The following is a 24,736-nucleotide window of genomic DNA, read 5'->3' on the forward strand; positions in this document are numbered from 1 at the left end:
TGGCACAGCTGTGATCAGGCAGAAAGGAGCATGGGGATTGAAACGGATCAAACACCCATCCATGGTGTTCCAGCCTTCCAGGCACTCGTAACGGCAGCCGTGTTGCCGTGGTACATGTTGTCCGGGTCTGGGGGTCGCATTCCGGGGAACACGACGACAAAGTTTCGAGCTTGCCTGTGTTTTAGAACAGACGAACAAGGCACATGGCAGGCCGACTCAAATGCCAGGCGGTCGAGTCAGTGTACGGCTGAACAGCGGCTCGATGCACCAATAAGGAAGATTTTTGGATATTGATTGATCGCGGGTCAATAAGACATGAGTGCCTCAATTACTAAGGCAACGTCGCTAAAGTCTTCCAATGAATCAGAAATTGGAGGACAAACACCAGAAACACCAACACCGCCGATCTTCCATGCCTCCATCAATGCAACGACAAGGCAACGGTGACAGCATAGTAGTACCACCAAATCCGTCCTGCCGTGCGGGCTTGTTCAACTAATGAATTCAAAACCCCAGCTATCTTCAGGGTCTTTCTCAGCGCATGCAAGAGTCTACCGCTAATAGCACGATCTCGGGCGGTTAATTGCATTGAGGCGTCCGTGGACTATTGCATTTATGATTTACCCCCTGCAAGGCCCAGCCGTTCGGGAGGCGCTACAATAGCTATGTATGTACGGAGTATGTACGATACGTATGTAGAGTAGTACAATGGGTTCGTAGAGTAATAGCCGACCCGTCCTGGTTTACGAACTTCGGGCCATCAGGTCTCAAATTGACAGCTTTGTGCCACGACACCCTCCCGCGCAACCCCCCCTTTTCAAAATCTCTCAACGGCCCCTAGGCCAGAGTTGCTGCTTGTGGCCAAAGAAAATCCTGGGCATTTGCATTGCGGTCGCGCGCTGATGGACCACCCGGCTTGTCAGCTTCGTTAGCGTTGGAGCTACCCAGCTTGACGCGAACGACAACAAGAGGATCGATCCTCTAGCCAAGGCAGGAAAAGAAGATATCATTTGGCTTGCGCCACGGCGCCCAGTCTAGGCCACGGACGCCCGCGTCTTAAGATCCGAAGACGGCAATTAGAACGGCGGGCCAAGCAATGCCAAGGAACGGAATTGAAGAACGGCTGATATCACGAACCAAACTGCTCTCACAAACTGCATGTCGAACACGGATGGTGGCATTTAGGAGGAGAAGACTATAACTTATACCTATAAAATGGCTTCGTCCCTTAGCTGCCATACATGCAACAAGTTTCTTCTGATGTGCCGTCTAGAGGTTTACACGACCCTACAGACACCAGAAACAGCGTCGGTCAGATTGCTGACACGACAGCGCCACTGGACGCAACTTAAGAGGGAGTTTTGTCACCGAACATCACATGCGTTGACAGAGTGCCTGTCCCCCTTTTGGAAAGGGGCTCTGTCATCAGATAGAGTGAGTACGGGATGCCAACAAGGCTAAAGTGAGGCTCGGTATGGCATTGCCCTCCATGAGGCATACACACACATGCACACATCAAAGCCAGTTGCATTGGTTGATTTATGCCTTTTAGCCAGTAAGGAGTGTTGCTTTAATTAGGTGTGATGCTAAATATCTACCAACCGCGACTGCCGGCATGATTTGTCAATATTGGCGGCTGTGTGTATGCGGCATGTTCCTGGATGCATTCTTGACATGACTTAAGCTGGGCACAGTTACATCGTCGGTAAGCTCGCATGCCTCTGGTGATTAGTGGCCAGCGAATGAGACTGTGTTTTCACAAGGCAGGCACTACATGTGCCAGTTAATCGGTTGGACAAGACCAACAAGCCGCCACTCATCGATGTCGAAATCCCCTCGGGCTACCAAGGTGTCGTCTCATCGATTATGCAGTGATGTATCGGTATTTTTGGTCCTCTGCTTACTGCTTTGCTGTCGATCCCGGCTTTCCATTCTCGGCACCCGGCACCGGCCCTGTCAGTTGGTGTGCAACATGAAGTCATTTGAACAAGATGGGCTCACGATGCCGATCCTTCGGCATACTGGCTGCAGCCATGTTAAGCAATTACTCAAAGTAGCCAAATACAGGTTGTGTGTGTGTGCAAGTGTCAAGGTGTGCAGGTGTATGTGGCTAGTCGACGTTAGGTCGGCGGGGACTCCCAAGCGACAGCGAACCATCTAACACAGAAAGACTCTCCAGATCCATCGGGAGATCCATAGTGACCTGATGCTGTCAATCGAACCGAGATTCCAGATCCGTGATTGGAAGCCATCAAGCGCGCAGATGGACTGCCAGTGAAGAAAGGATCAAGCATTGGAGACTCTGCCCAACCCCGCGCTCGCTGTATCCTCGCCGACCCCACAAGCACAGGCACACCCGCCACGCTTAAACTGCAACTTCCAGCAAGTTCAAGTTCGCAAACGGAGCAAGTGGGGAGCTTTTTCGGCCTCCATCATCCCACGAACCCGAAGCAAAACCGACCCTCAGCTCGAGACCACAGCGGCCGCTTCGGCTTGGAAATCGATATTCCGCTGTCAAACCCAAAGATCCAACACACAAACAGACAGCATGGCACCCACACAGCTCCCGGCCTCAGGCAATCCCTTGTAAGTCACCTGTCTACTGCATCTAGTGCATGGTCAAGAGACCCCTCCCTTTTCTTGCCCTCCCCCCTTCGTGGTGGTGTTTATTCGATGGTGTCATCCCGGCACTTCCTTCCATGCGCTGGTGGCTGAGTTATCTATCTTACACTTACGCGTTACCAAATGGTCTTAGCCACGCCGAACATGCCGGAGCTAGAACTGACAACATCCTAAACATGCAGGGTTTTCTTTGACATCACTCTCGGAGGTAAGCTTGGCGACATCGCGAGATCATCTCACTTCTTCTGCCCACTTGCCCCATTGGGATGGCGAATCCGAATGCGATTCGAGGAGTTTCAGCTTGGGGTCGTCACGTGACCAACACGAACGACCGTTCTTGGCCTGCGTCTTCCTACACAGCCGGGATGGTTATGATGATGCGGACATCAGACCCTGATAATGCTCTGACATCTGGAGCTAACCTACTTGGCCTCAAATAGGGGAGCCGCTCGGCCGGATCTCCTTCGAGCTCTTCAAGGATGTCGTGCCGCGGACGGCGGAGAACTTTCGCCAATTCTGCACCGGCGAGTCCAAGACCCCCATGGGCAAGCCCCAGGGATACAAGGGTTCCAAGTTCCACCGTATAGTAAGTTCAGAAGCTGCCGGGTATTGTTGCCTGGGCTAACCATTGTGAATCACACAGATACCTAGTTTCATGTGCCAGGGCGGCGATTTCCTCAAGGGCGACGGCACAGGCAGTACGTGCATTTACGGAACCAAGTCATTCGCCGACGAGAACTTCACCCTGAAGCACGAGCAGCCAGGACTTCTCTCCATGGCGGTAAGTGGGAATCGGACCTCTCTGCTTGCTCTATTGACTCCTGATGCTAATGAATGGGGAACGACAGAACGCTGGTCCCAACACCAACGGATCGCAGTTCTTCATCACCACCGTGCCTACCCCTTTCTTGGATGGCAAGCACACGGTGTTTGGCAAAGTCGTAGACGGGATGGACGTCGTAAAGAAGATGGAGGCCACTAAGACTGGGTACCGCGGCAAGGACGTCCCGAACCTGGACGTTGTCATCGCTCAGTGTGGGGAGATGTGATTGTGGTCCTCGATAGACTAAAATGCTACGAGAGATAGGGGTGACGAGGTTGTAAATTCCCGAAATAGATTTTGTCATTGCAGTCACGATGATAATCCCATAACTTCATTTCTACCAGAGATTACCAACCCAGATTTTGGTGGGCCACCAACGAGTGTCATGGCTTCTCAACTGACCTCAAATGTGCCCACTCGATCACAATGGGGGTGTCGATCCAAATGTTCCCCTGGAAACCGATGGCCGCGCTCTTTCAGCATAGGGCGCATGGCATACAGAAGGAGTAATTGATCAGATCGTCAACCATTTTCGCCGATATCCACGTCGTCACTGTATTCGCAAGGGTGGCATAAGCGGCAGCTTGGTCTATTTATATTCGAAGTTAGACATTGATACAACGAATCAGATCTCTTCATAATTCGAGCCCCTTTTCTTGAATTTATGTAATACGTGAACAGTACTGTTACTGACCTTATGCTACACATTTCAGAAGGCTCAGATGGCCATATACTCAAATTGTTCTCATCGCCTCTTGCCCTCTCAAAACTCATAAATCAAATGTATCATTTCAATGTGAGAAGTGTGGCAAGTGTAGGCCTGAGATACATTCAAAATAGGAGTATACATGGTTTCTCAGTGATGTAATTGCTGCACGTTGCCATATTCCCTGGCTAGCATTTCGTCAGTCATGTCAGCATTTAAGGCCACCGAAGACATATGTTAAATGCAAATCAAAGAAGCTCAGTCTATATTCATGCCAATCTATCTAGTGATTATCTAAGCAAGCAGTCCGGGACATTCTCATCGGATAGCTATAACTAGTCTGTAACTGCGCCCTATTTACATAATCACAGCTATATACATGGTGCTGGGCGTTCCAGCAACGACCCTATTAACCAACTTGTTCACCTAAGGGTTTTGTTATTAATCACATCATAGGACCCCAGCCCGTTTCCATATGTAACTGCCACCACCGAGAATAGCCGTGACCCCGGTGAACACAATGAGCCCCCCGTATCCCGAGCCATAGCCGCCCGCGGCCTGTCCAAGCCACGGGAGCCCGTCCAAGAGCCCCTCGCTGAGAGGACCAGAAACAACGTTGCCGATGCCGCGGCCGGCGGCCAGCCAAGCGAATACCATGCTCGTGTCAACCGGGCCGTACTTTTTCTTACCGCTGCTGTTGTTACTGTCATGATTACTATCATTGTTGTTGTTGGTATTGTCGCTGTTTGACGGCGACGAGACAGCGGCATCGACACTGCTGCCGTGAGCATCGTCGCTCGCCGCCGCCTTCTCCATGACGGCGCGCATGATGCCCGGCCAGGCCGAGGTGTAGGAGCCCGCGAACAGGCCGTACAGGAGACAGAAGGCGTAGAGCCCGGCGAGCGAGGACGCGAGGCCCCAGACCAGGAACACGCCGAGCGCCGCGCCCGCCGTCGAGACCAGTATGCACGTCACGACGTGCAGGCGGTCCGTCAGCGAGCCCATGGCGACGCAGCCCACGACCGACGCCACATTGACCAGGAGGACCGTCGTGGCGGACGGGAGCGACCCAGAGGCGAAGACGCTGCGGGCGTAGGTGGGGAGGTAGATGGCTGTGGGAGGTAAGGGGCACTTGTCAGTAACTAGTACTTATCCGTTTGTTCTGATAGGAGACACTTCAATGTGTGCATATAATTAACCGTAAAGTGAAAATGGGGCGTTTCGTCTTTAATCGGTAAAGGGGCATGGCGATATAGGCGCAAGTGATTTGCCCGGACAGCCTAAAGCCTTCATACTGGGAGCGATGAAGGGTGGTGTACAACTAGCAGCATCAAAACTCACCTGGCAGGAAGAACCCGGTAGCCTCGAGGATGTTGAACGACTGGTACACCAAGAACGAAGGCAGCAGCAAAAAGTTGAAGTTGAACGGCCGGGCCTTGTTCGCCCCCGTGTTCTTGGAGACGGGCACTCGCGGCTTGATGAAGAAAGCCAAGGGCGCCGTGATGGCGAATAGGAGGCCGGCCCAGAGGCGTAGCGTGGTCTGGTAGCCCAGCGCGCGCAGCAGGGCCTCGAAGAGCAGGGGCAGCACGACGCCCGCGATGCCCGTGCCGCTCCACATGATGCCGTAGGCGAGGCCCTTGCGGCGGACGAACCACTCGTCCAGGTACAGGATGCAGGGGGCGTAGGCGATGCCGCCGCCGACGGCGTAGAGGCAGCCCTGGAACGCGATGAGCTGCGGCACCGTGTCGCAGAAGGACGACACGGCGAGCGAGATGCTCATGACGAAGAGACCGACGATCGGGGTCCAGCGCGCCCAGCGCGCGAAGATGCGACAGAGGCCAAAGGTAAGGGGCGCCGTCAGGTACATCAGGCCCATGGCACAGGTACCGATAACGGAGATATTGGGGGACCCCTCGAATGGTGCGTGGGTGGAGTAGTAGTCCTGGAAGATGCCGAAGGCGAAGGGAAAGCCTTTGCGTACCGTTAGCTACAGGGTTGCCATAATACTTGACGGGACTATTCGATGGGCAAAAACACTCATACCCCAAACCAGTGCTTCGATGGCCCAGGCGGCCGCGAGGAAGAGGTATGCATCTTTACCCCTGTCAACAGGCGGGAGCCTATCGACATGCGCAAGAGATACATGATCTGGCTCTTGCTGTATGGATATTTGGCTTTCCTGGGCCGATATGTCCCCGAGTGGTCTATCGGCCATAGGCCTCGAGACCGGGACCAACTCAGTCGATGTGACTATCATGGTTAACGCCTTGACCTGAACGAGACAACACAGGACTCATACAGTCATTCGAGGCTTATAACTGAGTATGCAAAAGTAAGAAGAAGCAGAATGAGGTCGAAGAAGTCCATTCTTGCAAACATGGTGTCTGATGACATGTTTTAAGTTGGATGCTGGCTAGGTTAGCATCCGATAAAGGAGCTCAAACCAGCTAAATCTGGTAGCGCTGAGAGGCACCGGGACTATCTTTCTTAACCTGTGTCGGCTCATTTACCCATAACCGCGCCCTTCAGATGGAGTATGTAGATGTTTCGGCGGAGATCTGTGGAGTAGTCTCCCGCAGCGGATCGCTTACAGGCGGTTCTTGGCTCTGCGCCATCCTTATCAAGCTGCCATAATCCGTACATGATTCGTAAGCCCAGTTCGTAACATGACCATCGAGGTTCAGCACTGAGCTGGGTCGTTCAATAAGTGGTACACATATAGCATATATCACTATCATTACCAATATTGAAACTTTGGTGCATGTTGCTGGCAATTATGTTAATTTTTGCAGAGAGTATTGATTAAAAGGGCTAACCGCGTATAAAATCAGTCGATCGTGAGCTGATTGCTTCTCTACAGTGGACGCCATAACTCCACGCCATCCCAAAGGAATCCTATCCATCTATCTCATCACGCCAGGCTTCGCCCATTGGCGTTGTGGCTGACATTGCTCGCGTGTGCTATTAGGAATTTGCAGCAGGTCAGGGCAAACTTGCAGGCCTTGGTCCAGCTATCATCGTTGGCAATCCCGAGCTTGATGCTGAAGTGCCCTATTCGGTTGTCGCCGATCTTGTCACCTTCGATCTTGTAGGGAAGATCCAAGGGCGTGGCTAGGTAGTCGCCTAGCTCGTTGACTTTTCTCGTCTCGTGGTGGACTTTAGCCCCGAGCTGCCTCACTAGTTCAAGGAACGCCATCATCGCCGTGTCGAACTTCCGATGCCACAGCAGATTCAATGGTAGATCTCCCGAAGAGAAGAGGTCGAGAACTTGCTTCTTGGGAGCGGGAGGAGGACCACCTCGAGAGCCCAAACGGCTAGATGATGGCGAGGGGTGATCATAACGGATAATCTTGGACGTCGACCCCATAGGCAAGGGGTCGTAACCGTCAAATTTGAACTCCAGTTTGTCGGCGACTGTGACTACCAGCAGCAACGCTTGTCCCCAGGCCGCATTGATCTCGGGCCATTCAACTGGCTTGGCAGATGACCGACCAAGCCTTAGACCATTGATGGTGGCAAAGTTACCGTCGTGATGTATAGAAAAGGTATCGTTATAGACGTTTGCTCGCTGCAGCTTAGTAAGTAGCTGAGAGTCGTGGTCAAACTTGGAGTTGACGCTATCCCTCTCGTTCTGAAAGTAGGAGAGCTTAGTGCCAAACGAGTTCCGCTCTCTCCAGAACTCCTCTTCTTCTGCATCGAGATTTCTTGATTCCTCCTCGAGGACGGCCATTTCTCGATCAAGGGCTTCTTGCTCGTGCTCTAGCTTGACGAGTTTGTTCAAGGCTTCTTCCTGATCCCTTTTGGCCTTCTCCATGGCCTTTTCCGAGGCAGAGATATCTTCTTCCGACGGGACATCAGCTTGAACTTGCTTGAGGTAGTCGGCGAACATGTTCCTCTCCTTGATGGTGCTATCCAGCCTCTTCTGCAGCCCTTCGACGAGCATGTCGGTGCATTCGACACATACCGGATGGTCGATGTCGGAACGGGCAGAGAGGATCTCGAAGAGCTTGTTGATGCGCTCGGCCTCGTGAGGTTTGCCAGTGTTGACCATGGTGCCTGAACCGTTTGATAAGGAGGACTGGCGACGCTGCTGGGGGCTGGAGTGATGCTCGTGCGAGGGCGTGAGCTTTGGAGGGGCGAGTTGCGACTCGGTTAATAGGATGAAAGACCCATCGCTACGATGAGCAGTCCCCTGCTTCTTAAACAAGGAGTTCGTAGTGTTCTTGGAGATTCTATCGTAGAAACCTCGTCGCTCTGTTTCCTGGGGGTACGAAGGTGGTGCAACAGTTGGCCGCTTGGATTGTTGTTGCGACGAGGCAGCTATTTCCAAAGTCAGCGACAGTCTGGCTAGCCGACCCGCATGAGTTGGGTCGGAGTCAAAGGGCAAACAAGGCAGCCCGGACGGAATGACGGGAACAAACCTATGAGTAAATCATATGCAGCAGGGTTAAGCTCCGACAAAGAGTTGTCGAGCTTAAGAGGCGTGCGACACTTCTGGCAATACATGGTCGCTGGAGTCCATGCTAGACGATGGCACGATACGGTTGTAGATCGACTCTTGTCGAATGTACGTCAAGATATGGATGCCGCGAACATGATAGATCGGTGGAGATGGTGATAGAACTAGTCGAGGCCGAAGTCGAAGAAGATAGCTTTCAGTATGGTCGCATCGCAGCTCCTTGGTTAAACATAGATTGAAGCTTGGGAACTTTGGGAGCTGCATGTGCTTCCCGGAATGCCGTAACTAACGTCACAACCCCCACCAACCCTTTTAGCGGTACCACTTCACGGTACACCTTGAGTATTAGTGGCTCGCAGTATGGAGAGGATGCTGCATGTCACCCCCATTACTTTTTTAAGCAGCCAAATTGATTTGCTGAATTGTATTGACAAGTTGAATCCAATGTTGATTTTGCGACCGTCCCGGCAACCATGGGCTGTACCTTGCTTTCGAACCTGCGATCACTTCTGATCACCTAGACTTGAACAATTCCTAATGCGCTCTGGCGGACAGAGTAGCAATGAGCTCAATATATAATTTATAATCTTCTTTTCTCTTTGCATCGTGAAGCGGATTCGTTTGCGCCGGTGACCGCGACCGCAACCGCAACCACCACAGCAACAACAATATGGAGCCGCCTGCAAAGCGACTCAAAGCCGACCGACCGCCACGCGATGATCCCCACGACGAAGCCAATGACGATGAGCTATGCTTGCCCCCGGGGGGAATTCGAGGCTCGGCAGGACCCTCTCTACGAGCTGGATAAGAGCAGAGCAAAGGCTGTCTTTAAGCTCAAGTCTCGCTTTGAGTCCATCTTCGACAAGTACGAGCGAGACTTCGATGGCGAGGGCGACGAGGTCAACCTGCACACCGGCGAAGTCATAATCAACAATGGGCATCTGCAGTCTCTCGAGGACGAGCAAGACAAGGAGGACCTGTCGGCCGACGAGGAAGAGGAGGAGCGCATACTGCAGGGCAAGAACCCACCCTCCACGTCGACATCCTTCAACTCTGGGCAGTCGACGTCGTACAATGCTGCATCACCGCTGCAAAACAACTGGGCGCACCCTCCAATGCCCAATGCCGACCTCCCAAGTTTCTCAGGTCTATCAATAACACCGGCGCAACACTATGGGATGCTGCACCCTTTTGCGGCGTTCGCCCCGGCTCCGGTAGACCCCATGTGGCAGACCCCGGAGCTTCAGATGAGCGGTCACCAGGGTCATTTTGGGCTTTTTGGAAACGCATATAATGGACAAATGAACCCTTTTCAAGGTTTTGGTTATGGAGGGAGTATCGGCCGTACACTAAACCGCAGAGCTCCGAGGAGGATCGCTACCGCCAAGGAACTCGCCGTGAGGAACCGACAAGATGCTTTTCTTGGGGAAGAGCTTGCTGAGGATGAGGGAAATGGCGGGTTTCAGAGTCACGGGGACGAAGGCGAGGACGAGGGCGAGGGCGAGGGCGAGGGCGAAAGTGCTTTGCCAGGCGTTGCCAAAGAACACGGCAGGCCCGAACAACGGTCATCAGAGCCCACGAAGCAGGGCTCACAGAAACGTGATTCAGTTCCTTCTGCTACGACATCAAAAACGCACTTTCCGAGAAGCGATTCCATCATCAAAAAAGGCAGGCCCACTACAGTTGACGCTGTCCAGTCAGGAAGTCACACATCGCCTGGGGTTTCTGACAAGATCTGGGTTGGAGACGTCACTTCCACAAAATCTCCAGATTGTCAAGCGCAACACAAGGAACATTCTGTTGCACCGACGAACGAAGTAGTTCAATCCGCAGGAAAAACAGATAACCCGCATATACCCGAGCAAAGTTCTTCCTTTGTGATAGAATTGCAGTCAGCGCCTGGGGGTGTTATACCTCCGAAGCAGTTGGTCGCAAAGAGGATTCGCAAAGAAGAAGAATCACTGCAAGAGGTATCAGACACCGCTGAAGGGTCCCAGAGTCGGCGCTCTGGGCGACCCCGCGCAAAGCCTGAGTTCTACGGTGATGTCTCCTGGCTGAAGACGAGAAGACCAAAGCCCGATCTAGAGGCAATACTGGACCCGAATCCAAACGAGGACGACGATATGCGACCAGAGGCAACAGGTGACGAGCTAGACGTTGAGACGGCGATGCTAGATGCCCCAAACGATACAGAATTCTTGGCCGAGGAAACAGCTTGGGAAAATCCAGAGGACCTCCAGCCCGGCGACATTGGAAACAAGGCCTTCATCGAAGCTGCGGAAAGCATATTCCTCTCGCGGTCCAACCATGTCACAGAATCACCGGAATGGGCCCGTGAACCCACACCGAACAGGCTTTCGGAACTACAGCCGGAAGAGACAGTAGGCAGCGAGCGAGCCCATCCCATTCAACAAGCGGAGTCCTTCTCCAGGAACCAGATAGACCCCTCTTACGACTTTTCGGATGACAATGATATGTTTCAAGACCCGGAGTCTCCGAAGTTGCCAGGAGAAGTAGAGCCCGGCATCCGCAAAAGTCCGGAGACCGAGAGCGAAGGCCTGGACTTGTCCAATGGCGCTACAGGACACGCTATAATACCAGAAGCCGAGGGAAGCTCAAATACCCCGACTAATCTGGACGAAGAGGTGTCAGCGGTGGAGTCACTATCGACGGCTACAACAGTCGAGACTACGGAGTTATCACGGAAACCATCATTGTCCGAAATAAACATCGGCGAGGCCACCCACGTAGTCTTGGAAGAGGCCGGGGAAGAGAAGAATGCCCGAGCTGCAAGCCCGGAGATTCTCGTAGACCGAACCGCGATCGCCGCGGGCGAGCTAGCGAGCCGAAAAGCGAGCCCCGAGGAACACGAACATGACTCTTCGGGTCCTACGGGATCCTCAGAACCCCGAGAACGTGTCTCTTCACCTCCTTTGGGCTCCGAGCTATCACCCTCGCTGTCTCGGGCAAAAGCCAAACCGAAAAGACCCCAGCCGGATTCCGCCGCCTCGCCTCGGACCCCGACGAAGAAGGCGAAGACGAAGCGCACGCTTGATAACGAGCGAGGAGAGCAGAGCACGAAACAACAAACCGCCACCAGCTCGGCGACCAACCGCCTCACAGCCTCGGCCAAGAAACACGCCCTAGCCTCTCTTATCCCCGACAACTCTGACGACGAGGACGAGATCAGCATCCTCGCCCACACGCCCACATCCTCGCGGCACGCCGACGCCGCCCCGCCATCGTCCTCGCCCCTGGGCAGCAACGCCGTCGAGCCCTTCACGCCGTCGTCGCACAGGGCCCGCAGCAACCGTAGAAGGAGCCTAGGAGGAGGATCCGCCGCGGCGGTACGGCAATCGGGCTCGCGTCACGCACCCGCCACCGACGCTGCCAGACGGAGGAGCAAAGCGGGCCATCGCGCGGCTGCGGCTGCGGCGACCGCGGCGACGAGGACCACGGCTGTTAGCTCCCCTCTGCTCCAGCGCGTGCTCAAGACACCTCGGACTGCTCGGAGATACCACAACCCATCGTGTATGGAAGAAGAAGGACTGGTCCGTACACCCGGTGGGACCATGAGACGCTGCGGCGTCGACGGGTTTGTATGCGATCGCGATTTCTGCCTGACCTGCTGTAAATAGTCAAGAGAAAGGACAACCCACTTCCACTACATGTAGGTATGTCACTGACATGCCATTCATTCCCAAGTATATATATTAGGGGGCCATGCCGATATGGAGCGGCTCAAAAAGAGTATGGGCCATGTATCCACCAGCCGCTCAAGGAACCTTATATGATCCAAAGATGTGCTCCGCTGCTGACCTGGCTTCCAGTTACCGGACCTTTCTGTAAGAGGGGGCATTATAGTATCTACAAGAGGCCACTGCAGACAGCCATGGTATTAATCAAAAACGTTCAATTGCATTCATTACCATACTACTAGAATATGCTTCTGTGATGTTCATATCATGCAGCAGATTTTTTTGTCTGCCATTGGGCGTTGGTCAGCGATTCGTGGGCCGTTAACAGTTACGCAGAAAGAATATCGTGTAATGCAATTCTCCTGGAAGCATGCTTCTTGCCTTTGACAGAGCCAACGCCCGACGCCATACAGTGTCCGTCCTCATTTGTCCAACAGCTGACCCCTGAAAACTGCCTCACACCAACGCCTTGAATTGCTCTGTATCTCATTGTCGTGAACAGTCACGCAAAGGCAAATAAGTATTCCAAGTTCGAAGATACCATCCGGGACCAGATAAATCCGATCGAAAAAAGGAGACGGCTGCGTCAACAAGGCCAATTATTCACAGGGAGGGAGATGCCGATTTGGGTGTGCATCGAGTGCGCCTCGACAACGATCGACTCCGATCTAGCACAATCAAAGATGCCTTATCGTGCTAGTGGCCAGTGGGGTATCTCGAGAAGAAATGGCCTAGAACGAAACCGGAGATTTCTTCATGATCATCGTCAAAGCAAACTCTCAGGACGCAGAGCTGACGGGCGCTCCGTTGAGGTAGCCCGTCAATGTGGCCTCATCGCGGATAGGGGCGAAATAGGGGTGGGCCATGGCTTCCTTGGCAGTCAACCGCTCCTAGAAATGAGGTTAGGAAAAAGTTTGCATATATTCAACAGCATTGTGTTTTGTTGGTTCTTACCTGGTGGTCGTAGCGAAGCAGCTTGTCCAGGAAATCGATGGCCTCGTTGCTGACGAAGCGTTGGTTCTCGCCATTGACAAAGCTGTGCCAAGGTTTCTTCTGGAATCGGCCCAGAATGTCATCGTATTGAGGATCCAGCTCAATCTCATACTTATCAAGATAGTCGAACAGGTCATCGGTACCGAGAACCTTGGCTATCTTGACGAGCTGGTCCGAGTTACTCTGACCGTGGAAGAAGGGCTCCTTGCGGAAGATCATCGAAGCGAACATTGCACCCAAGCTCCACATATCCAGGCTGTAGTCGTATTCTTGAAAGTCTACTAGCAGCTCGGGTCCCTTAAAGTATCGGGAAGCAACGCGCACATTGTACTCAGTACCAGGGTGGTAGAATTCAGCCAGACCCCAGTCGATGAGACGTAACTAGAACCCATGTCAGCTGAAAAGAACGGTGAAACAGGCAAATGGGCGACATACCTTTCGGTTCTCATGATCGATCATAACGTTATGAGGTTTGACGTCTCTGTGCATGATGCCCTTGCTGTGGCAGAAATCGAGAGCCTTCAGAAGCTCGAAGATGTAGTAGCGTACATCGATATCGTTGAACTTGGGGTAGAGGCTCCGGAAGTCCGTGTTGTTCACGTACTCGAAGATGAGCGACGGGGTCTTGCTCTACACGACAGCCATAAATATAACCCGTTAGCCATCGCAATCAACACATATAGAGCGAAGAACACGCTCGCCCACGGCCATCGTTCCAGTGGCAATGCGCTTCGACTTCTACGAAGACACAAGCGACTAAGCCTGGAGCAGATTTACTAATAAGAGTGCTCACCTGACTATCCCTGACAACATCGAGCAAGGCAACGATGTTGGGGCCGCCGGACAGATTCTGCAGAATCTTGATCTCTCGCTTGATCTTCTTCTTCTTAACCGGCTTCAACACCTTGATAACGCACTTCTGGTAGTTAACAATGTTAATGCCCTCGAAAACCTCCGAGTACTTTCCGCGGCCTGTATTTTTTTTTAAAAATTAGTCGTTTGTCAGCCCATGTCAAGAGTCGGGCGATCCGAGGTCGCTACAATAGCAGAGCCATGTATAGACATCGCAGGGTCGAATAGATCGTGTCACGTACCAATCTTCCGCACGACCTCGTAGTTTTCCAGGACGCCCCAGCCTAAAGCGAAATATTAGCCAGATGTTGTTGGTTCGGTGAGTGGCCACTTGAGCGGCGAAAGAGTATCGGGGCTTGCGAGCGACGACAAATCGAGACGCGCGTCCGATCCGGCTGTTGATGTATATCGCATCCGAGCCGGGTTGCGACATGGAACTGCAACTCACTGATATTAACAGAGTCATAGTCCCAATAGCTTCGGGGCATGGTCTGGTTGTAGTCTGCGTAGACTCGAGCCATGGTTGCGGCTTGGTGGTGGCGCTCACCACGATGCGGATCGAATGTTGTTTACGACGGGCGGGACGGGTCGGCCAGGACAGGATAGAAAAGGAAGGGAAAGGGGAGGAAGGCGATGCGATACGGTGCGATGCGATGCAAACAGGATAATTGTTTGCCTCGTCGCTTGGCGGGACCTGGGTTGCTGGAAGGAGGGGTGCCGAGCCTTCACGATTGAATCCAAGTTCAGGTTGAACCTTAGGTAAATGTCAGTCAGGCTTTCTCTGGACCAGGCGGACCAAAAGCAGCCAAACTTGCTTGGTGGGCTGTGAGATAAGGCAGGGAAGCACGGGGAAGGGGCCACCCCTCCAACTGTCCAACGGATTCATCCAAGCGAAATCAGTGCGCGCTACTGGGCTCTACCTCTGGGCTTGCATCGTGCACCCCACACCAATCTGATGCATTTAGCACGTACCTTAAAAGCATGTAGTCCAGTAATCCCGCGATTATGCCCGCCCCAGGCGAGCAGTGGATGTTTTGTGCAAGGCTGAAAGCAAAATCGAAGGCAGACAAGCGTTGTTGAAGAATTCAGATATTTTATAGAATTTGTTGCATTTAAAAACATAGGCTCGAAGAGCCTTGTTGTTTTCGAAACTCATGTCTGGTATCAGGTCAAAGGATACCTATCCGAACTCTACCTACGTATTCGCCGACAACCTACATCACCATTTGATGGAAGTGCGCCATGCGCGGTACATACCGACACCAGCTACAGGCGCAAGCGGTGATTCATGGCCCTGCATCACACCAATTATATACCTAGCCACCAGGAACTACCAACTTACTGGCTCTTCTTTTCCTTGCGGAGTCACTGTTCTCTGTTGGTAGGTGAGTTGACCAACACTCTGATCACTGCCATTGCTAGCTGCGTCACCCACCTCTTCCGAGACACAATTTGGAGCCGTCGCTGCTAGAGCTTGATGCTGCTACTCAAGGCGTTGCTTGCGATCATCGCCAGAAGGCAGGCTTATACAGGTACTAGAGGCTTTCGTTAACAACAAAATTTCTCAAGAAAAATGGTTCACACGTAGCGGGTGGTCCTTGCTATTTCAGAGAGAAGATTAAGTCGACATACGTCCGGTCCTAGATCAGATAGTCACCGGTAAACCAGCTTCAACTGGCCCCTAGCTTTGACTGACCTGGCCAAAACTTCTGGCTAAGGATGACGATAAAAGGTTTCATCATGCGAGGCAATATCGGGCAAATTTGATGGGTGAACCACTGACCTTACTGTAAAGTATTGTTTGTGTATGTATCCAGCCATTGTAGGCCTCGGCCGCTTCAGTTAAGGGACAACGAGGTACACCATGATATGTTGTAGGTGGGCTGAAACCGGCGTGGTGGCGTCTTTTTGAGCGATAGTTTTGTCAGTCATCATATGATATCTTCCGACGCTGTGTGGGAGCCCCAGCACCGTTGCCGTATTCAGGTTGCGGCGCATCCTCGTAGTCCAAAGAGTCCATCCCCGTCTCGACCTTGTCCCAGGTTCGCTTGCGCAAATCTGGCTTGACGTTCTTCTTGAACCAGCCAGGCTCGTTCTGCTGAGAATTGTAAGCGGCGTTCCTGGCCTTCTTCTTGTTCTTCCGGGCCTTGCGCCTCTTCATCGCCGAAGAAACAGGCTTGGGCGTGTCGGATTCCAATTCACCATCTTCGCTGGCGGATGCATGCAGGTCCTCGTTTTTCTTGGTGAAATCCGTATCTGGCGGGCTGGTTCTGCTTTGATCGTTCAGTGATTCGGAGCTCTTGGTACCGTTGGCTTTCTCACGCCGCAGAGTCTCAAGCTCCGAGTGCCGAAAGATGGCGATTTGTTCGTCGGTCAAAGTACGCTTGACTCCATCCGAATAGTATCCCAGGTCGTCCTCTTCCTCGCCCTCGAAGTATTCGTCATTAGCGTCGTACGTGCCATCTGTGAGTGCCGTTGGCTGGATAAAATCTGCCGAAAATTGCTGGAGTGCAGTCACGGAAAAATGCTCAGCCTCGAATGCTGCTATGTCTGCCTAGAAGGTAAACCGATCAGCGAACCAATACTGGCTTGGACTTTCCACGCGCGGAGAAAACTTACTTGGGAGACATTAGGTGGGCAGATTGAGCCAGTAGCCATGCTGTTTGCTTCAAGAGGCCGTGATCACCCAGCGCAAGAAGGTAGGGAGCATTGGTGAGATTGATGGATGCTGGGCCTGAAGCTGCTGGATGTAAGTTGCTAACAAAATCAAGATGCCTGCTTATTAGGCGCGTAGGCTCGTAGGCAGAGGCAGGCAGGGGAATAAACGACCGCAGGGGTTCATAAGGTCCCACTTTACAAGCGGAACTGGCCATTTGAACCATTGATTGATTTAGGAAGGGACCCCGGACACCGGATCTGACGTACCACTAAACTACCTAACAGAGGCAGGTCCGTATATCCATCACTACCCATCATTGTTGGAGGAACCCATATCTCACTCGAAGTTAAGGAAGCTCGATGAGCGAGTTACACTTTTGTATGTCACGAAATGTTGCATTCGGCCTTGGTAAGAGCTTGCGGTAAGTTATATGTAGCGAAGTTATTGAGTGGCCTTGGCCCGCTGCATATGAATACACGTCAAGTTGATGAGTCCAGCCCAAGTCGGATACCTATCGCCCAGTCCCAAGCTCCGACCAATCGTTCGACCACCGTCAGTGTGATCGCGTAAACGTTGTACCGTCAGCTCGTTCTTCGATGACATGCCTGGAGTAGCGCCATGAGTCTAAGCGGTAAGAAAAGCCTCGACGTGTCGCATATGTTTCTGCCGCTGGTCAGTATGCGAGAAGTGCGCGGCGCCGTCCAGTGTGACCCATTTCACTTTCTGGATGCAGTCAAAGAAAGGTTGCATCGCCACATCCTGGGCCTCATCATCGGATCCGTTGATCAAAAGGGTAGGGACGTGGATATTGCCCAACAGCGGGATACAAGTCCAGTCGCGAAGCGACCCGGAGACGTATAGCTCACTGGGACCGTACCTACGCGTACAACGTCAGCGCATCTCCCTACCACGTGTCTTTATACCGACGATGGTAACAAAAGGTGAGGCTCACATAGTACCGTACGTTGTCGGATCCTTGGTAAACCAGTAGAGTGCAGCCTGAATCTCCTTCGAAGGCCAAGGCCGCTCCAGGCTGAGATGTCGCTTGTAGAAGACCTCGATGGCGGCCTCATATTCGGGACTCTCAAAATCCCCCTTCTCTTCCGCACGGCTTAGCGTGTCTTGGATGTCCTGTGGGAGCCTGTTCCTTAAAGCCGTGATGCCCACTCGCCACAGATCCATGCTCGCCAGGCTGCTTGTGATGATGAGACGTCGAAGGTTCACCGCGCGCGAGGGCGTCCCGGCCCATTCGGCCACAAGCATCCCGCCCCAGGAATGTCCATAGACGTCAATGGGTCGTTCTTGGAGCTCTAGGTGGCGAATGAGGTTGTCGAGTTCGTCCATGAACAGCCCGACTGACCAAAACTCCTCGTCGCCATCTTTATCTGGCAGGTGCGTGGACCGCCCATTCCCGATCTGGTCGTAGAACACCAGAGGCACCGAAGGGGCAAGGTCCGTCAGTGGCAGCAGGTAGTCATGACATGCTCCGGGTCCGCCATGGACTACGAGCAAAGGTGTCTTGGATGCATCGAGTTCGCCCACAATCTTATACCAAGTTTCGCAGGGCTCTGGAAGGCCAGCGACCTTGAAGTCAACGGTCCCCTCTTTCATGTATTCCATCATTGGGAACCTTTGTCTTCGAAGTCTTGAGTGCGACTGGGGAGGGGAAAAAAAAAGGAAAGATCAAAGGAGCACCGTGAAGAGCTCAGATGTTCTGGTATAAACCGAAACAACACCTCTGCTGGTCAGACTTACCTTTCCCTTACACTACCTTCATTACTGAGGGGACTTTGTTGGTCATTATCGCTTCCTTGCTGCAACTTGTCATCCACGCCCCTTATGTGCAGGTAATCGTCCGTCTAATTGCTCCGACTGTCACCCTGCCACATAGCACACACTCTGATAGGTGGTTATCCGGAACATATTTCTTCTTCTTTCGCCACTTGACCCCTTTCCCATCCGCCTTTGAGGCTAGTTCAGTATTCGCGTGTAGCAAGTGATACGGATGCGGCAAAGCCCGTTGTCCATTGTTAGCGGGTATCAGGAGCCATATCATGCATTATTTCGATGGCCCATTCAGTGTTATTTCAATCGCTTTTGAATTCATTCAAAACAATGTCCACATGAGTGGCTTACATGTACACCAAAAGCCATGGCTGCATGGCAGTTTCGCAGTTCTCCCAACGCCGTGTACAAGAGGAGAAATATCCCGAAGAACCCCCTTAAAACGCCGGACTGCCTTACAGATATGTAGCCGTAGAACGCCGGATTCCTTACCTCGCCAAGCTCAGTACAAAGTCACTGTAAAACCCGTCCTTATAAAACAATCTCCCTGGCCTCCTGTAAGCGGCCTTCGCTCGGGCAGTAAGGACACTTGCACTTGTTGTTTTTGCATAGTCTCTGCAGACTCTCCCGAGCAAGTACATGTCCACAAGGGAGCATCATGGGTGGGTTGGCGTCGGTGGTCTGCTCCTTACTGACAGGGCATACAAAGATAGAGTGATATACCATGCTCTTTGGGAGCGGCGTTTCAAAGGCCAGCTCTTGGTCTGTGGTCCATTCGGTACCTTTACCCTTGACTTTGTTAAGGAACTTCATAAGCTGCGGCAACGCTATTGAGCCCGCGGTGGCGGCAACGTAGAGGGGAGACTCGGCAGAGAGTCCGAGCAGAGAACAGAATTCGCGAGTGAATGACGCCGCCACCTCGTCGAATGCGAGCGTAATGTCAAAAATGGCACGGTATGGCGAGGCTCCCAGATTCGAGGAGTACACCATAGCGCAGCTCAGCTGCTGGATTTCTCGCAAATGGCGCTGTTGGAACCGGCCGAAATTGTCTCGAGCATACTGGAGCGCTCCTGATCGTCCGTTGGCCGGCGTATCCGGCAGGCCGTTCACCTCTGGGCCCTTGAAAAGCCAGATGAATTGCAATTTACAAAGCTCAAACTCGAGGTTAGAGCCCCTGGCTTCTAGCTCGGCGCAGTTGGCCCGCGCCCATGTTATAGCCGGTAGTAAGTCATGTGATTTGAGAGAAGAGAGGATAGAGTACATGGATGCGAACGAAGCTTGGAGGGCCTCCGAGTGAAGGGCCGAAAGCTCAGAAGACGGGTCGGCATCCACTATGGGCACATCAGTGGGGGTGGGAGAGCGCGGTGATGTTGGTGAGGCAAGCGTCGCCGGAGAGAGCTGGGATTGGAACTGCGCCATGGAGCTCTCTTCTTGTGGTGTGGCCTCGCTGATGAAGGTAGATGCGACACCAAACTGTCCTTCCCGTAGTAGGTGCATCGCGATGGCACGGTTTATGAGGTCTGGATGCGCAGCCATGGGGTCATGCTCTGTGGGCAGAGTGCCCTTGATGACCTTGTCATTTGTAAATGCTTGCTGTAATGCCTTCCCAAACTTATTCTGGCCCTTGTGTACACTCTTCAGGTCGTCGTTGACGGCCTCCAGGCCTTCCCGTATAGGGTTTTGCAGCTTCGTCAACGTAAGAATTGTCGTGTGAGGGTCGTTGGCTATGGAACTGGGAATTAGCATAATGTCGAGTTGGCCGGGTCAAAGAGCTACCCACCTGATTCTGCCACTCTCTGCCTCGCTTCGGTTAGTAAGTCGATGATTTTGTCGACATCGTCTACCGCTTCGGACAGTCTCGCCGACTTGGTCAGCTTCTCCAGCTCCTTCTCGAGTTGTAGCATCGCCATTTCGCCGCTGTGTGTGTAAGTAGCACTGGGAACGTTGTTGGTCGGTCGATCGCTCTTGTACCGGGAGATGGGCCGTAGTCTGTTCGGCCTCTGGCGCGCCCGAGACAAAAAATCCCGTCTCTATGCAGGAAGTAATAGACGACCTCTTGGGCGAAAGGGATCGAACATAACGGTGTGCGTAAGGAGATTGTTGAAGCTACTGGATCGACCTGTACCGGGATCGGAAAGTGTGTCACCGATGGCGTTGGAGAGTCAGTTGTTGTGCTGCGGGCGTTGTTAATACCAGACAGCGCTAATGGTGGCGCTCTCCGTGCACCTATCAGCTCAGTTGATTCCACTGTAGGTACCTAATGTTGTCGTAACCTACTTCTTCACCCACGTAAGCTTCTGTTTCTCATTCACGACAGTCTCCAATATTCTTAAATCATATTATTACTGTCCATAATGACGTGACATGCCTACATAGAGGTGCGTTCACTTGTAGATACTGCCTAGGCGGATCGTATCTTTTCCAAGCGACCACAATGTTAACTCTGGCTTTTCAATGTTCTACGTTGCTGTGTAGCGAAACACTCACCAATATTGAAGTCAAGGGGGTAGGTGAGATATACGTACCTCCCTCCAGCCGGGTGCTACCTCTATTCGGCATTTGGCTTCAGTTATTGGTGGTAGATTGACCTGGGGAGTCTCAAATTACGCAGCGTCCCGGCAAGTCCCTTAAGTCGGAATGACGCATGCACAAACATCCAGTGGACATGGCCCCCAGCACCCCGCCGAAAGTTAGCGTAGCTTCCACCAACAAGATGCAATTCCTTTGCTGCTAACCTTACTTCCGGGCGGTTTCAACAGGGAAGCTGCCACTGTCGTATTCCAGATTCAGCTCTCCCACCTACCTGGACACGCGCCTGAACTGCAGGGAATACAATTTGGGGGGCTAAATCTTCACATGCTTCAAGGACCTCGGAGGGAGCTGGGACGTACAAAGAATAATACTTCATGAAAGCCGGCAGTTGCCTCCAACTTCCTGCAACCCCTTTTCGCTTTCTCCCTCCTCCCTCCAGCCAGACTGCGAATGTCTCCCCAATAATGACTACGTGCGGGAAAACGCAACCGAATCGCTACGAGGCAGAGACTCTCGCAGCAACCCCGAACCATGGCGTTCCGGTTCCCAATGCCGACGTCCGACGCCAGGATTCATAGAGAAGAGGATATCACCCTCTTGCGAAAGGCTTCGCAAAGAAACAACAACCCCCGGGCCGGCCAACAGCAACTAGACGGCACGGTCACCCCTGCCCCAGCCCCCGACTCGTCGCAACCTATATCGGCCGTTGAGCCTTCTCCGCCTACAGGGCCGCAACGCCGCCGACTCGTTCTTGCAGATCCCGTCGCTTTTAGATACCTGGAAGAAGATCAGTCTGTCAATGTTATCGAACGGAAGAGTGTGCTCCGTGGCTACGAGCTGTATATGGTGGAACAGTGGGCTTGCTCACGGTCGTCTCCTACGTTGGTCATTGTGACATACACAGGCGATGAGAAGCACTCGGTTGTGGTCGGCGTGCTTGATGTCCCCCAGGATGAGAGTACTTGGTCCCCAAAGTTGCGAGTCTATTTCAAGGCCATCCAGCAGTTCCATGCGCGGCCAAAGGAAACTCCCCTGGGGGAGCTGATGTTGACCAACCTGAGTAGCTTCCCATCTGCTCTGACCGTGATACCAGTCCCGGATGGAGACATCAACCTACATCGCCAGGAGTTCATCGTGAATGAGGACCTCAAACGCTTGGGTTGCTCCGGACGTTCGGGCATGAATCTGTCAGAGCCGACCCCTGCCGCCAAAGCCAAATTTCTGGAGCTATACAGAACCAATGAGAAGATCACATTTGCCGAAGCAGTCATTGAATTAGTAAAGCTGTGTCAAGTGGCCTTGATGATGTTTGGCAAGCTGGAGCAGGATTACATCGATGGCCTCTTATGTGACGTGACCGAGACCGCGATTGGGGACTGGTGGACGGAATTCGGAACTGAATATTACAATATCGAACCTACCGATGGGATCCTGGGTCCAACTACTGTGGCTGCGTTGTTGGGTCTTTTGATGGGAGCCCGTAATCGGCTCAGCTATTTCGGGGCGCCCATCTCGAAAGACGTCTTCGACATCGATGCTACCAAGCGAGGGATCAGCTACTTCCAGAAATACCAAAAGCTGGAAAGAAACCGACGACTGGACAGGCAGACTTTGCACAAGCTTCATGGCGTCACTGCAAAGGCCGCCGCTGGAGAAGGTTGGGGTGTGCAGAAAGCCGTCAAATCCACAGTCACAGAGATAGGGGGCAAGAGGGGAGAGCTTGTATTGGGAATGGTGGGAGGGCGAGATAAAGGTGGTATAGGTGACATTGAAACCCTTGATCTGGAAAGGTTTATCAGTCTGGCTCACGGTGAACGAGCGAAATGGCTCTGGTACGGGAAACCAAAACGGACAGCAATCGAGCAGCAAGAGCGGTCGATGCCAGATCTTCCTAACATGCTTTTTGGCAAAGAAGACCAGGCGGATCCGGTCAAGAGGATGCACTCTGCCCCTTTGGACGAGGAGCCTGGCGCGCGCCGGAAGGAAGACTCCCCGGCCGTCTATTCTGCCGGCACAGTCCCTGGTTCGGCCACCAGCATTGCCGCCGATAGCCCTGGGGAGAAGGATGCGCTCCGTAGAGGTGTTTTTAAGAGCGTTGCAGGAAAGATGAGCGACGCGCGGTCTGGTCTCGGACGTATCAAGGACACCATCTCTGGCGCAGGTGGCAGAGGTCATGGCCCCCGCCCCTCTCAGGACGACTCGTCCGGGACGCCCGGGTACTCAGGGACTGACAACTCACTTCTCTCACCGACATCGGGTCTACTTGTAAGCCCTACACCTACAGGTATTGGTAGAGCCTTCACCTGGAAGAATAAGCCTGAGGAATATCGAGATGGGTTCAGAAGAGATCCCGAGAACGCGCCATCAGCACCAGTCTCGGTTGGAGGATTTGAGCAATTGGATATGATCCCCGATGGATCGCCAAGTGTTATCCAAGAGGGCGACGGAAAGCTGGTCTTAGATGCTATCGCCCGACAGTCACAGATGTCAAAGAGACGTGACCAGGTCGCCAAACTCGAGTCGTCAGTTGCCGATCTGGGGAAGGACAAAAGAAGAAGTCTCCAAGGGCCTGCTCTGGGAATCGTGAGTCGCCTGGACAGTTCGGTCCTACAGCTGCACCGGAGACACAGCGTTGCTGGACTGGAGTCGCAGGCATCGCTACTCAACGAGCATCGATGGCCCCGACGGCTCTCCTTCGGCGATGCGGAAGAAGCAGTACTGACATGGACTGAGCTCGCCACCCTGGACGGCGAGGAAGATGGAGGGGAAGATGACCGGAACGCAAGTCTGGACCGCCAGGCCGCGCTAGCCGAGGTGGCGCGCGGCCTGTACATGAACGTGCACGGCATCGCGCACGGCATGCAGCCCTGGGTCGAGTCCAAGGTAGAGTCCATCGCGGCGCTGGACGAGCGCTACGCGGCGCAGCAGGAGGAGCTCCAGGCGCTCTACTACCAGCTCATGGACGCGTACCGGCGCGCCCAGGACAACTCGCAGGAGATGCTGGCCGGCGAGCGCGCGGAGCTCACCGAGGCCGTCAAGGACGTCGAGGTCACCATCGCCAAGCTCGAGTACGAGATCAACGCCCTTGTCTCCCGCGTCGCCGACGTCGAGGACGGCGTCGCTCAGTTCGAGATCCAAGTCGACGCCGTCGAGCGCCGCGCCGAGGAGCTCAAGGCCCAGCTCGAGACGGAGGGCTGGCTGCACTGGGCCGTCAGGACCCTGACGAGGATTGGCACCGGCCCCAATATTACGCAAGAACCGAGGTGAAATGCATTATATATATTCTACAGCTTGCATTTCCCCCTTTCGTTTCTTTTCTTTTCGTCCCCTTTTCTTCCTTTCTCTACTTTGTTTTGTTATTAGACATATGGGCCGGGCCAGCAGTACGGGTAAAGCATAGCCAATACATGGCAAAACGGTGTTTGGGAAAGATAAAGTCGTCTAAACGGCAAGTTTGATTATTTATTATTATTATTAGTATGTTGAAAGCGCAGATACCCACCCCCAGTCTATGGCTGCCTCGTTGCGTAACCAGTTTGGTCTTATAGTCTCTTAGTAATATTACGACATGTATCCTGCTTCACGTAATACTTCTACAGATGCAACC

The 24,736-nt window shown here is 53.1% G+C and overlaps 9 protein-coding genes across 9 annotated transcripts; 3 read left to right on the forward strand and 6 right to left on the reverse strand.

The window, feature by feature from the left end:
* Positions 1-2,548: 2,548 nt before the first annotated feature.
* On the forward strand, positions 2,549-3,671 carry PG985_012406 (peptidyl-prolyl cis-trans isomerase h protein; the record flags this gene model as incomplete). The annotated part of the gene is made up of 5 exons (XM_066832172.1): positions 2,549-2,586; positions 2,805-2,830; positions 3,063-3,208; positions 3,266-3,403; positions 3,471-3,671. The coding sequence occupies 5 exons, from the start codon at positions 2,549-2,551 to the stop codon at positions 3,669-3,671; spliced, it is 549 nt and encodes a 182-aa protein (XP_066680222.1).
* A 930-nt stretch (positions 3,672-4,601) lies between these two features.
* On the reverse strand, positions 4,602-6,408 carry PG985_012407 (uncharacterized protein; the record flags this gene model as incomplete). Its single annotated transcript, XM_066832173.1, has 3 exons — positions 4,602-5,293; positions 5,493-6,122; positions 6,195-6,408. 3 exons carry the CDS (start codon positions 6,406-6,408, stop codon positions 4,602-4,604), a joined length of 1,536 nt encoding a protein of 511 aa, XP_066680223.1.
* A 654-nt stretch (positions 6,409-7,062) lies between these two features.
* On the reverse strand, positions 7,063-8,657 carry PG985_012408 (vacuolar protein sorting-associated protein 33; the record flags this gene model as incomplete). The annotated part of the gene is made up of 2 exons (XM_066832174.1): positions 7,063-8,471; positions 8,573-8,657. 2 exons carry the CDS (start codon positions 8,655-8,657, stop codon positions 7,063-7,065), a joined length of 1,494 nt encoding a protein of 497 aa, XP_066680224.1.
* A 669-nt stretch (positions 8,658-9,326) lies between these two features.
* PG985_012409 (centromere protein Scm3) lies at positions 9,327-12,248 on the forward strand (the record flags this gene model as incomplete). Its single annotated transcript, XM_066832175.1, has 1 exon — positions 9,327-12,248. The coding sequence occupies one exon, from the start codon at positions 9,327-9,329 to the stop codon at positions 12,246-12,248; it is 2,922 nt and encodes a 973-aa protein (XP_066680225.1).
* Positions 12,249-13,087: 839 nt separating this feature from the next.
* PG985_012410 (uncharacterized protein) lies at positions 13,088-14,674 on the reverse strand (the record flags this gene model as incomplete). Its single annotated transcript, XM_066832176.1, has 6 exons — positions 13,088-13,198; positions 13,263-13,682; positions 13,737-13,931; positions 14,095-14,273; positions 14,396-14,437; positions 14,602-14,674. The coding sequence occupies 6 exons, from the start codon at positions 14,672-14,674 to the stop codon at positions 13,088-13,090; spliced, it is 1,020 nt and encodes a 339-aa protein (XP_066680226.1).
* Positions 14,675-16,077: 1,403 nt separating this feature from the next.
* PG985_012411 (uncharacterized protein) lies at positions 16,078-16,811 on the reverse strand (the record flags this gene model as incomplete). The annotated part of the gene is made up of 2 exons (XM_066832177.1): positions 16,078-16,707; positions 16,773-16,811. The coding sequence occupies 2 exons, from the start codon at positions 16,809-16,811 to the stop codon at positions 16,078-16,080; spliced, it is 669 nt and encodes a 222-aa protein (XP_066680227.1).
* A 625-nt stretch (positions 16,812-17,436) lies between these two features.
* Positions 17,437-18,435, reverse strand: PG985_012412 (proline-specific peptidase; the record flags this gene model as incomplete). The annotated part of the gene is made up of 2 exons (XM_066832178.1): positions 17,437-17,689; positions 17,765-18,435. 2 exons carry the CDS (start codon positions 18,433-18,435, stop codon positions 17,437-17,439), a joined length of 924 nt encoding a protein of 307 aa, XP_066680228.1.
* A 693-nt stretch (positions 18,436-19,128) lies between these two features.
* PG985_012413 (uncharacterized protein) lies at positions 19,129-20,507 on the reverse strand (the record flags this gene model as incomplete). Its single annotated transcript, XM_066832179.1, has 2 exons — positions 19,129-20,321; positions 20,378-20,507. 2 exons carry the CDS (start codon positions 20,505-20,507, stop codon positions 19,129-19,131), a joined length of 1,323 nt encoding a protein of 440 aa, XP_066680229.1.
* A 1,153-nt stretch (positions 20,508-21,660) lies between these two features.
* On the forward strand, positions 21,661-24,396 carry PG985_012414 (uncharacterized protein; the record flags this gene model as incomplete). Its single annotated transcript, XM_066832180.1, has 1 exon — positions 21,661-24,396. The coding sequence occupies one exon, from the start codon at positions 21,661-21,663 to the stop codon at positions 24,394-24,396; it is 2,736 nt and encodes a 911-aa protein (XP_066680230.1).
* Positions 24,397-24,736: the final 340 nt, after the last annotated feature.

The sequence above is a fragment of the Apiospora marii genome, assembly GCF_038362585.1.
Source record: "Apiospora marii strain CBS 49790 chromosome Unknown utg000009l_segment0_segment0, whole genome shotgun sequence".
NCBI classification, from domain to species: domain Eukaryota; kingdom Fungi; phylum Ascomycota; class Sordariomycetes; order Amphisphaeriales; family Apiosporaceae; genus Apiospora; species Apiospora marii.